At 36.3% G+C, this 13,004-nt stretch overlaps 1 protein-coding gene and 1 pseudogene across 1 annotated transcript; one reads left to right on the top strand and one right to left on the bottom strand.

The window, feature by feature from the left end:
* Positions 1–1,293: 1,293 nt before the first annotated feature.
* Positions 1,294–4,238, bottom strand: LOC132855037 (immunoglobulin kappa variable 1D-33-like; annotated as a pseudogene).
* A 4,241-nt stretch (positions 4,239–8,479) lies between these two features.
* On the top strand, positions 8,480–12,803 carry LOC132855376 (uncharacterized). The gene is made up of 6 exons (XM_060884272.1): positions 8,480–8,836; positions 10,005–10,135; positions 10,845–11,091; positions 11,451–11,593; positions 11,688–11,907; positions 12,352–12,803. Exons 1-6 carry the CDS (start codon positions 8,644–8,646, stop codon positions 12,462–12,464), a joined length of 1,047 nt encoding a protein of 348 aa, XP_060740255.1. The 5' UTR covers positions 8,480–8,643; the 3' UTR covers positions 12,465–12,803.
* Positions 12,804–13,004: the final 201 nt, after the last annotated feature.

Raw genomic sequence — 13,004 nt, 5'->3', positions numbered from 1 at the left:
TCTCAGTGGAGGTCCAAAATCTTCATCGCATGGAAGACATTCGGAGCTGGTACAATTTCTGGATGCCTTGGGATGGGTAGAAAGAATGAAGCAGTGGAGAGGGATTAACTTAGCTGCTGTTCATAATATTAGCAAGTACTAGATGATAATATGCATTTGGTCAGATGTATTAGAGCACAAGATTATGGGATGTATTATGTGTACGCCTGACTAAAGAGATGAGTTTTTAATCTACATTTAAACTGGGAAAGTGTGTCTGAGCCCAGAACACTATCAGGAAGACTATTCCAAAGTTTTGGAGCTAAATACTAAAATGCTCTACTGCCCTTAGTAGACTTAGATATTCTGGGAACTACCAGAAATCCTGAGTTTTATGATCACAGAGAGCGCAAAGGATTGTAATGTGTTAGAAGACTAGTTAGATACATGGGAGCTAAACCATTAAGAGCCTTGTACATACATGGCAGCAGTTTGTAATCAATTCTAAACATAACATGTAGCCAGTGTAAAGAAGATAGGATTGGGGTTATATGTTCATATTTGTTCTGGTAAGAACTCTGGCAGCTGCATTTTGGTCTACCTGTAGCCTATTTTTTAAAGATGCAAGACATTTACCTAGTAATGCATTACAATAGTCCAGTCTAGATGTCATGAATGCATGAACTAACTTCTCAGCATCAGAGAATACAGCGGCGTTCGAATACTGTAGTAATGATCAAGAAATACACTACTATTGAAAATATTCTCCTTGTCATAATACTTTCAATCTATTTCATTTCAGTTTACATTAAATGGTAAAATGAAGAAAGAGTAATGAAGATGGGAAAAGACAGAGGAGGAAAGAGCAGTGAGAGAGAGAGAGATCAGTGCAGTGAGGAGGAGGACTGGAGATGTAGAGGAGACAAGAATAACATCTTAGGAGAATAGCAAGAACATGCAATGTCCAAAAAAGCCTACAGAGAAGAGCCAATGTCTAACACATACAGTGTCACTTGAAAGTTTGTGAATCCTTTAGAAATTTTTATATTTCTACATAAATATGACCCAAACATCATCAAATTTTCAAACAAGTCCTAAAAGTAAACAAAGTGAACACAATCAAACAAATGAGCCAACAATATTATATTATTGAGAAAAATAATCCAGCATTACATTTCTGTGACTTGCAAAAGTATGTTTACCTTTGCTTTCAGTATCTGTTTTAAGCCCTTGTGCAGCAATAACTGTAAGTAAAGTGCCCGGTAACTTTTGATCAGTCCTGCACAACAGTTTATTAGAATTTGATTCCATTCCTCAGTACTCAGGTGGGTGTCCTCTGAGTCTGAGTGTGGTTTCTACATGTAGATCAAAACTGCCACCACACCTCACATGAATTGCTTGCTTCAGGTCCTTCCACAATTTTTCTTTTAGATTAAAGTCCGGACATTGACTTGTCCATTCTGAAACATTATCTTTGTTTCTCTTTAATCATTCTTTGGTAGACGGACTTGGTTGTTTGTGCTCATTGTCTTGGTGTATGACCCATGTTTTCTTGAGATTCAGTTCATGGACAGAGGTCTTGCCATTTTCATTTAGAGATCACTGGCATAATTCTGAATTTATTGTTTTATCAATGATGGCAAGCTGTCCTGGCCCAGATGCAGGAATACTGGCCCAAAGCATGATACTACCACCACCATGATTCAGGTATAAGGTATAGGGTTCTTATGGTGGAATTCAGTATTTTCTTTTCTCCAAAAATAATGCTTCTCATTTAAAAAAAAAAAAAAAAAAAGTTTTATTTTGGTTTCATTCCTCCACAAATTATTTATCCAAAAGTTCTCTGTCTTGTCCACGTGAACTTTAGTAAACGTCACGGGCAGCAATGTTCTTTTTGGAGAGTAGTAACAAACGTCATGAACATCAGACTTTGATATATCTCTGTTCTTTAAATAAAATAGGACACTCAGAGACCTGATTGTCATCTCATTGACTGAAATCAGTTGGCCTCTAATTTGACCTTGAAATTAAAGTGCTACACCTAGAGGTTCACATACTTTTTCCTCTCACAGTTATATAATATTGGAACATTTTTCTGAGTAAATAAATCACCAAGTATAATATATTTGTCTGATCTGTTTGTCTGGGTTTACTTTGTCTACATTTGGGCTTCTGTGAAAATCAGATGATTTTTTCATCATATTTATGCAGAAATATAGAAATTCAAGTGACACTGTATATGTTCATATTTTAAGATAAGATATTTATGCATTTTACAAGCAAAACAAAAGAGGGAAAATATGTGCATTTGACAAGATTAAAGAAAGAGAAAAGTGTCTCACTTTAACAATATAACAGGAAACACAGCAAGAGATTTAAACAGAGATGTAAAAAAGGCTATCTTAGCTGAGTTGGGTTTTTCTTGATTATATTATACTATATTATAGTAGATTCAACTTTATCATCATTGTGCATTGTACAAGTACAGATGGTGATGTTCCCTTTTAAATAGTTTAAGGCAGATTTAAAGATTTTTCTAAAGATAGCTTGTTAGAAGATATGACAATATACGCATCTCTTGTTCCTCATTATTATTATTATTATTATTATTATTATTATTATTATTATTATTATTAGAAGAGTATATATTTGACCTCTGTGTGTTTTTCTGTGCTTCAGTATGATGAGAAGAAACACAGTCACTGATCCAAACACCACAATCAGCATGAAGAACACAGCAGGAGACACAGAACCTGGAGAAAACATTAAAGAAAGACTTTTACTCAGTAAACATGCATCAGATTTAACATAAAATGTACAGAAGAGAGAGAGAAAAAACACAAACCTGTTTCTTTGTCCAAGTTCTCAGAAACTGTTTTATTTAATCCTGAAAGAAGAAACATTAATTTTATAACCTCAATCATCTGAATCATCTGTTACTGAAAGTATTCAGTGTATTAGATTGATAAATTGACCTTTCACTTGTAAATATGTGGAGTTACTGAAGATCATTCTGTCAGTGAAGCTGCAGTAATAGAGTCCTGTATCAGAGACGTTTACTGCAGTGATTGTGAGAGACGTTTTATTGCCATGAACAGCATCACTATTCTCTCACTCTCATTAAAGAAGTAACACGACTGTGATGGAGCTGATGTTTTAGACTGTTTACACCCAAGAAGAAGTAGAACTGAATCACACAACTGTTTATACCAGAAGATGAAAGATGTTACAGTCAGATCATGTTGGCACCAAATAGTGATGTTATCTCCAGCTTCTGCCTCCAAAGTTAAAGAGTTCTGAGTTTCTGAGAGCAAACCTTGCAGGTTTTCTATTCTTGCCTTTGCAAGTTCTCTGTTATATCCAAAATAGGTCATGTTCCTTCTCCTGGCTTTTGTCTTAGATCATAGAGTTTTTCTACTTAGTGGTGTTTGTGAGTTTACTCTACATAGTGTACATATTGTACTACATGGTAATCTACACTGGTTCACTGTGAGGCCTCAGTTGTAAAGGACTGTGCTTACATCCATCTCACCATAATCAATATTTATTCTGTTTATTCTTTTCCTTTTGGCCAAAAAATATCCCCATTATTTCTTTACAAATCATGGATTTTTCTATTGAATGTACAAGCTTAAATTCACTTGTTTTTTCTACTTCCTCAAAATCACTCGCTTTTTGAGAGGTCAGTTTGAGAGTCTCATAAATTTTGATGTTCATTTTTCTAATTCTTTATTTTATATTAATATTTATTGAAAATTTCCTACAAGCACTTTTCAAACAGAAACCATAATGACGGCTACATAATTTCACATGCAAAAGATTCAAATGCAGAAAAACTGATTCTCCAAAAGTCTCCAAGATGCTCAGTAAAAGTTACCATCATTTTAGGAGCCAGCAGCAGTTTACTAAAGCAAATGTAAATTCAAATATTGACTTTGTTCAGTTTATCGCTGTTCACTGCTCTTTATAGAATGTTTTGTTTTTTAGACTTTTTCATAGTACTGTGTATATATACTAAACATCGTGGAGAATCTTGCCCCAGGTTTTCTTTATTATGGTTTCTGTCTAAAAAAGGTGGTGGTACAGGATATTTATCTTGATATTTGGCTTGAATAATTAAATTTTTCAGTTACACAGTCGTGACTAATGACTCATTTCTATATTCTAAATATAATAAGCATTAAGTAAAGTAATAAATGAGATTTTAAACACTTACCCATGACACAGAGAAACACAGAGAGCGTTTTAAACTGAACCATTGTGTATCAGACCAGAGACAAAGAGGAAACCCCTTACGAAACAAAAATATATTGCAATATACTAGAATTTATATTGCAATACATTAGAAAATATATTTCAATGTATCAGAAACTTCCTCATATATTTGAAAATATATAGCAATATATGGACGGAAAACCTATTGCTATATATTGATTCATATATTAAAATACATTGATATACAAACAAAACTGTATTACATTATTGCATGTATGTTTATTGAAACAAAGTAAGCTAGGTTAAGCAAATTCATGCATAGGTTTACAGAGAGGTTGATTAACAATAGTCCAAATCAAATTTTGCATGACATTCATTATATTTTACATTATATAGCCATATGGATGGACCATATATGGCTATGTATTGATGCATATATTGTAAAATGGAGATGAGAGTATTATAAATTAAATTATCATTAACAGCAGCAATTACATTTCTTTTGAGTCCACTTTTTATTCCCCCACATGACATTTCATCCTCAACATTTTATTCCTCCACATGACATTTCATCAACAACATGACATTTCAGTCCTCCACACTGCAACGTGGAGGTATACATGCATAAAGGTTGGCATAATGTGGCAGATCAACTAACATACATTTCCTGTTGAATAGCATCACATCAAAAACCTTTTTCCTGCCCTGTAACACTCTTTTCAAGCCAACTACATTTTCTAAATTTAGCACTGAACTGTGTGATTTGTCATACTGTCTTCCAACAGCAAAACATTTTCTGTCATCAAGTCTCTCTACCACAATGTAATAATACACAGTGATTATGTGTCCATTATCCAACAAAACAGTGAAGCTGTTCCTTTTCATTACTCTAGTGAACTGCTCTGAGTAATACAGTTCTCCTCTGACGAAAGTTCTACTGAATATTTTCACAGTTGTATCCGTGGTGACTGAAAGTTTCTCTCTCATAGCCAGTATCTCTTCGTTAGTAAGTTTTCGAACATAGTGTAAACCAAGGGTCACAACTTGATCTGCTACTCTTTCAAACTGTTTCAGCTTTTTTTCACCAGTCAAGTTGTTATACAGCTGTATACATCTAGGCACAGCATTTCTCAGTGCATTGTTTTTCAAAAGAGGCAACACTTGTCTATATGTGAATTGTTTCATTATTTGTAAGGGAACACACTGGGTGCCATGAAACATCTTTAGTATCTCCCCATTAAAAGACTCAAAAATATATCCTGAATGTGCCCACAAAGGTCCCCAATTTCTCACAGAGTCCGGCAAATGAAGACATAAATGTACGTTAAATGACACATTTTCCTTTCCATACAGTGTTTCAAACTGTTTGACAAACTCAACAACTAGTTTTTCACATCTTTTTAACCCCTCTGATGTGACAGTGTCCTTACATAGCAAGAACATGAAGGTGACAAGGATTAACCAGTGCTGGTAAAATGCATGGGGTAGTATTCCCTTTAGCACAAAGATGCTATAAAAAAGTAACCAGTTCTGCCATTCACTGGCTTTCCAAAACTTTCTTTGCTGAAAAGAGCGGGGCACTCTTGTGATATTGCAAGGTGGTTTAATTCTCAAGAGTTGTTTGTCAAGCTCAGGAACACGATTACCAATATAGTATGGCTCCTCATGGTGTTCACTATCCAGCCACATACTTGTCATTTGCCGAACAACTCCAAGATGTACATTATGCATATGGTCAGGAGGCATTCCAGATATGAGGTCAAAGTGTGGGATGTTGACAAGACATGTGGGCCCTTTAATGCCCCTCACAGATTGTGTGGTACGCACAGCCTCCCTTGCATCATTTAGGGTTGAAGCATGATCCCTTTTTGGAACTTCTTTGTATGGATAAACCCTAACAGTTCCATTTCCCTTTGGAACTTGTTCACCAGGATGTAGGCAGAGGCTGCACCCATAATGACCATTAAATTGAGTCATGTTTTGCAGAATGGGCCTGGCAACTGAATCACACATCATAACAGCTGCTATCACTCTACAATGATTCACAATGTTGTTGCTGTGTAACTTGAAGCCAACAGTTGACAAAGACTGACACTCTTTTGTGAATGGTTTTAAAAATATATTAACATTTGGCTTTTTAGTACCAAACCATAGGCCAAAAAGTAAAACATTCTCTTTACGGACATGAAAAGGAAGCTCGTTTACCATCCCTTGTAATGGCCAAATTCCATACTGGGATGATTTGAATACTGGAACTCCATCACAATTTAATGTTAAGGAGAATGCATGAGGACTATCTAGTGGGCCGCCACCTTTGTTCAGATTATGATACATTTTACCACAACATATGTCATCATAATCGTCTGAATTACATGTGCCATTTCCAGACTTAAGACAAGATGCAATATCTTCTCTTTGAAGAAGATGTTCCAGTTGTGTTTGGATGGGTAAGTATAGGAAGAAATTTCCATTCTTCAGTGAGCTGTTTCTATCCCACGTAGAGTTACATACAGAACACTGCCCTTCAGTGACTTGGTCGCCGATGTAATATTCACAGTTGGGACAGTATATGTGACATTCTAGGTGACCTTGTATTGGTTTAAGCTCTTTTAAGAACAGATGCTTTGAAGTTAAAACATTTTCTGGACAGTGGATATTAATCAAATCTAAAAGATCAGACAGGGCCACACCAGTAAGTGAGTGTCTCAAAGCATATGAAAGGATAAGTAAAAAACTCTGAGCTTTGGTTAGTTGTGAGCCTGTGTAAAGTGGCTCATCATTTACTGGAGGAAATATTTCATTAATGCCTACACTCAAATGTAATTCTTCATTTACTGACTTGTCAGTGTTGTCTTCCATGGGAAATTCTTCTCCACTGAAAATGGATTCAGAGTCAGTAAAAGACTGCCATAGTGGTTCAAACACACCAAAATCAACACTGTCCTCAAAACTGAAGATTGATGACTCTGTTTTTTGGCTCAAATTTGGTGGTAGTTCATTGGATTCAGGGTCTGCGTGCAGGCTCTGTAATGGGAAAATACAGTAAGTCCAAGGCATAGTTGACAAGCATAAACACTAGGAATTTTGCACAAAATTAAAATTTGACCAAAATATTAAAGATGTGGCATTGTTGTATACAGAGTAAAAATAAGGCTTAGGTTAATTTTAAAAAAGGCTAGGAAAGCAAAGTTTGAAGACACGGAAATCAGATGTGAGATCATTGCACTGTTAAAATTACTTACTTTATTGTCATCAACATCACATGCATTTTCAGATCTGTTGTCAGAGGAATCCTGATCCAGGTTCTGCTGTGGAAGGATTAAGTCTTAGAAGAAGTGCGTTCAGTGAAATAGTCAAACACAGAAAATAGTAAATTAGTAGTAGTAGATATTAGTAGATTACTTACAGTAATCCCACCACCATCATGTGCGTCTTCTGAGCCACTGTCAGAGTCGTGGTCAGAGGAATCCTGGTTCTGTTGTGTAAGAATAGCAATTGCAATTGGGTTAATGTTCTCTGACTTGAATATATATATATATATTCTCTGCTGGTGTATGTTTGATATGCATTATAATTAGGCTGTATTTCATATATCAATATTTAATAAATCCTAGCAAAAAATGTACTTCAAGGAACTCTTAAAAAAGGGAGGGCGATAAGTGTCCAATGCTGACTGCTGAAAGTGGATGGCAAGATAAGATTTTTCCACCAAATGCCTCAAATGGAGGGCTTTCCAATTAGCCCACTCAACATTTGGTCTGACCCAGGACTACTTATTTACTCAAGTTTCTTAACAGATAGTAATCAAGAAGGATTACATTTCAATTAACTGGTTATAAAATGTGGCCATTTAGTGCAGCATACTGTCTAATGTCTACAAAATACACACAATAGATGATGTTCATGACTCACCACTTCCTGGTTTGACTGATGCATGTTGATGGCCTCAATCAGTTTCCTAAGATAAGAATGAAAAAATGTCCTTATTTTAAATAACTTAAAAACTATAATTTCGTTATTTTATTTTGCGGCATACTGAAACTCAGCTTGAATCATTTCAGAGACTTTGACATGTAAATACAGAACAACTGTTTAATAACTTAATTGGGCTGGAGTAAAACACAAACCTCCTTTTCCAGTATCTCCTTGTTCTTGATGGAATCATATATTCTGAACCAGGGGCAGTGTATTTTCTTCTCCTTCCGTCCATGCCTCTCTTCTTCTGGAACGGAACCCGTCGGTACCACTTTGCTTGCACGATCCGTCATGCGCAGATGATAAACCTGTTTATGACTGCACGATCAAACGCTTGCGCACCTTTGTACCGCGCGCGCGCACATATTGCGCATGCGCAGAACCGATCGTGCCGGCAGCACGGGACACAAGCAACAGCTACTCTGAGTCTGTGCGCACGTGCCTCAGCGGTGAGAGGAGAAAAGAAAAAAAAAGATGAAGTTTGCGCTAGTGAGCTGGTCAAAGGGGAAGGATAAAGATGCTCTCAGTATAGTCCCCGTAAATTGGATCGTAGACTTCGATCCTGAAAACTCTAAAAAGGAGTATCTTATCGAGTGCCGCTGCATCGGTGGCAAGAGGCCTACTAATGGGTGGACGGTTGAAACAGCACACATTTTGCAGCTGGCAGGCAAGTACAGTGCTTTTTTATATATTTTTTTACTTGGTTATTCATGCAACATTATTGATAGCAATTATCCTGTTGAGGTTTTTGCATTATTGGCTAAGTAACGTTCGTTGTAGGCTATTAGCTTCGGGACAGTGACGAGCTAGCTAACGGCCGTCACGATCGAGTCACGCTTCTTTTGAACTTTTAGCTAGCTTAATTTTAGCTAGCTTAGTTGGCCTCCAGACAAAACAAAAGCTTCACATTTGTAAACATTTCACACACACACTAATTGGCTATTGCATTTCATTAGGTCTCCAGAAAAAATAGCTACACATTTGTAAATATTTCTCACTTTTGATATGCCTTTGCCTAGCAGAGGACAAAATATGATCTACCGAAATGATGATATACACACACACGTTGTGTTTTCATATTCAAATCATATTTGTTTCCTCTCTCTTATTTATGAATTTAGTTGCATCAGTCAGCTTTGACCTGGGGATGCTTGACATACACCAGCCAGTGGTTATCCAAAATAATATTTAATAATTTCTGCTTATTTTACTCAAAACCATGGCATAATTTCATGAGGTTTATTGTTTATAAATTAAATATAATAAAAAGCATAAGTGGTGTAAAGGAAGTTTTTTTTACTAGAAAATGAGGCATTTTTGTATATTAATGAGGTTTATTATACCAAATATTACAAAAAAATTTGCAAAATATATGTTAATATGTTGTAAACAAGTTAGACAAAAAAGGTGAAAAAAAAAGGCTATCATATATACTTAATTTTTTATAAGCTTGTCAAAACAGACAAGGTCAACTTGACCCAGTGCTCCTAATCAGCGCTCCTAGATGAGGTCTGCAGAAGAGTTAAACACTTACTTTAAAAGTCCTAAATTGAAGATTGTCAGCTAAGATTTGGGTTAATAAGAATGCTTAACTGTCAACATTGTCAGCCAATAACATTGTATAGTGAAAATCAGTTTAGCGGCTGTGTATGGCAGCAAAATTTAAAGTGTTAAAATGAACAGATTAAATTTATAAAAAAGCAGGGGGAAAACAATACAAAAAACTGTAAAAACAGCACAAAATTTGACAGTAAAATACAGTATTTGATAACATAAGCCAAATAGTTTTGTTTCTAGGCATTAAATTCTGTCTTGCTACTATTTCTTACTAACAGAAAATGAGTCTACACTTAAGACTGCTGAGCAGAAACTCTTGCAAGAGGACCTACCAAAAAGCAAGAAGAGAAAGAGGGTACCCAACAAACTTTACCTTGACACACAGGAGGTAGAACAAGTTGCAAAAAAGGTAATAGGGTTTGTTAGCACTGTCGCCTCACAGCAAGAGCCCAGCAAGCAATTTTGCCTTTAAAAGACATCTAATAGCCGTCCAAACACATCCCAGACTTCTAGGCTAAAACAAGGCAAAATTTGGGCTGTCAGTGAAAATTTAATAGACCAAATGAAAACACCTTGTAATCACTGTTGACTTTATGTGCATGATGGAATCATCTCGCAAGTTATTTTGGCAGAAGCGACATGTAACCAAATTCAAGGTTATTTTGCCTAGATGTGTTAATCATTGCCGGACTATATTGGGTCTATAGTTAACCTAGACGGTGAAATGACGGCTATTGCTTGCTGGGAGGGTTCTGGGTTCAAACCCGCTGGCTGGCTGCGGCCTTTCTGTGTGGAGTTTGCTATTCTCTCTGGGTACTCTGGCTTCATCCCACAGGCGAAAGTTTGCATGCATGTTAGCTTAATTGGTGACTCTAAATTGCCCGTAGGTGTTTGTGTGTCTGTATTTGTTAGCGCTGCTGGGTTGTACAAGAACGTTCCTGGCAACTAAAAAAAAAAAAAAAAAAAGGAACTATAGTACTACAGCTATGAATTTAAACAGAGTCTAACCATGGAACCTATTAAACTTAGTGATTCATTTTAACCAGGTTTTGGTTTAATTTTCCTAACTTGTGTGTATTGTTTCATACATAATTGATTTTATCATTTTTACCCATTAGAAAAACTACAGACTCATAGCTGCAAGACAGTCTGAATTAGAGGTTCTTCGCCAAGAAGAACCTAACCTCAGCCCAGTGGGGACTTCTTTAGAGGCACTTGAGGAGGAGATCAGGGCCCTCAGGGAAGAGAATAAAAGACTGCAGGACCAGCAGAGTGTAGGATCGTCTGCAGCCAGTAAAGATCTTGAGACCCAAGTCAAGGCTTTACATAAGGAGAACACCAGGCTGTGCAAAATGGCAGTCAAAGGCAACTATCTCTTGTAGATTAAAATAGTGATTCTTTCAGATTGAATAAATCACGTCTCCTTATTTTTGGTGTTATTGTTAGAGATGTATCTGTGACTACATTTGTAGGGGATATCTACTGATGTAGTATAGGGTTTCCTGTAGGAAAAAATTAGCCTAGGGCTAAACACTGTAGCGCCACTGAGGCAAAATTGGTCTGGCAGAAACGCTGTAATGCTTTCAGAAGCCCTTACCAACACATTTTGCTACACTTTGAGACACCAAAAAATGAGCAGAGGTGTATTTTGTTTTTTACATGTTATGTATTTACAACTTGTTTGGAGTCCTGTTGTGGTAAATTCGATGGGCCATATGTTCCAGAAATTCCATCACTCTTAGCAGCTGTGAGGACCCTCATTTCGGACAAGATCACAGAGAGCTCAAGCAATGGAGATGAAACCGAATATGAGGCCAGTGTTGCTCTACCATCACCTCCTCAACCCACACCTCCCAAACCAACATCAGTAAGTACATTTTTGGAATGGTCAATTAAAAACATTCTGTGGTGATTTTCTTTGTTTTTATTCTGGTTTGTCTTTCCTTCTTACAATTAATTAGGTGCCACTAGGGAATGATGACTCCACCAGAGTGTCTGCCCATTGTTGGGAGACTGCAAAAGCACAACCTACAGCGAAAGCAATGGCCCGCACCCTCCTGTTGGGCCTGTTCAGCATTGATGTCCTACTGAAGTCCAACCTGACGGGAGGGGTCAACAAGGTCGATCCATCTGCAGAGAGACGCCAGCCTCTGGACCCCAAGAAGCTTACAGCTTTACTCAGTAAGACAATAAGAATTTATTTTTAATGGATTAATATATTTTGCAAAGTTATTGTAAATGGTAAAGGGTAACAAACACTTTAGGACTGAAATGTACACAACTAATAGCGAAACAGATGGACAAATGCAAAGCTTTAACAGCTTTGATATTCTTTTAGATCTAAAGCGATTTCTCTATCTAGTCAGAATACAACAAACATTTTTTAGCATTAAAATAGATCCCCTGTAGCAGCTTTAAAATCCCAGCACCAATTCACCTCCCACAGGCATACGCTTCGCTACAGCAAAGAGAAGCCAATTCTGATTTCAGACTGAACTATTTACAGGTAACCCACTGAAGACTGAGGACTAGGCATATAAGAAAAATATTAGGTATTAGGATCCACCTCATCTTTTGCAACAATCAACAATATGGATGTCTTTCTTATTTTCTTTTCTTTTACAGATGCAGTTGTTCAGCAACACCCAGGGGCGAAGATTCCAGACATACGAACGGCCATAAACAAAAAGATCTGTGAGTTAAGACACCAGGAGAAGAAAAAGTCCATGGACAACTGAAGGACTATCAGAGTGGGTCTTGATACAGTATGTTACTATGCGGGATCCATAACACTGAACTAAAGGATTGTCATGTTTTTTCCACTGAGGGATTGTTCTGTTTTTGTTGCACTGAAGACTGATTTATTTTATTACAATGAAGAACAGTTGTCCTTTAGGAAATGTTTTAATAATTCTTTTAAGTATTTTTGTTCATTTATAGTTGTTGTTGTTGCCATCTATTGGATCACATGATATTTTTATGTGATCCAATAGATGGCAACATGTTTAAAAAAAGAAAAAAAAAGATTTTATTGCCTTGGTGACATGCCTTTCATTCTGTTTGTTCTCAGGTCACTGTCCCTTCAGCTGCTTTTTTTAAATAAACCTCATTCAGTTACTGTGAACTATATTGATGTCTTATTCAATCTATTATATTTATATTTATAAAATATGACAGACATTGTACATTAGATTATTTCATATTTACCATGTATACAGTACAGTATATAATATGATAAGTATATATATAATATATTATGTAATATAAATCAATATATT

This window comes from Tachysurus vachellii, chromosome 12 (assembly GCF_030014155.1).
Source record: "Tachysurus vachellii isolate PV-2020 chromosome 12, HZAU_Pvac_v1, whole genome shotgun sequence".
Classification (NCBI taxonomy): Eukaryota; Metazoa; Chordata; class Actinopteri; order Siluriformes; family Bagridae; genus Tachysurus; species Tachysurus vachellii.
The sequence above is the reverse complement of the archived record's forward strand: the minus strand, read 5'-3'. Positions and strand labels throughout refer to the sequence as shown.

Excerpts from the sequence above, each read along its gene's own strand:
- LOC132855376 (XM_060884272.1), top strand. The coding sequence starts at position 8,644 with ATGAAGTTTGCGCTAGTGAGCTGGTCAAAGGGGAAGGATAAAGATGCT. Across the intron at positions 10,136-10,844 it reads TAGAACAAGTTGCAAAAAAG|AAAAACTACAGACTCATAGC; the intron begins GTAATAGGGTTT and ends TTTACCCATTAG. Across the intron at positions 11,594-11,687 it reads CACCTCCCAAACCAACATCA|GTGCCACTAGGGAATGATGA; the intron begins GTAAGTACATTT and ends ACAATTAATTAG.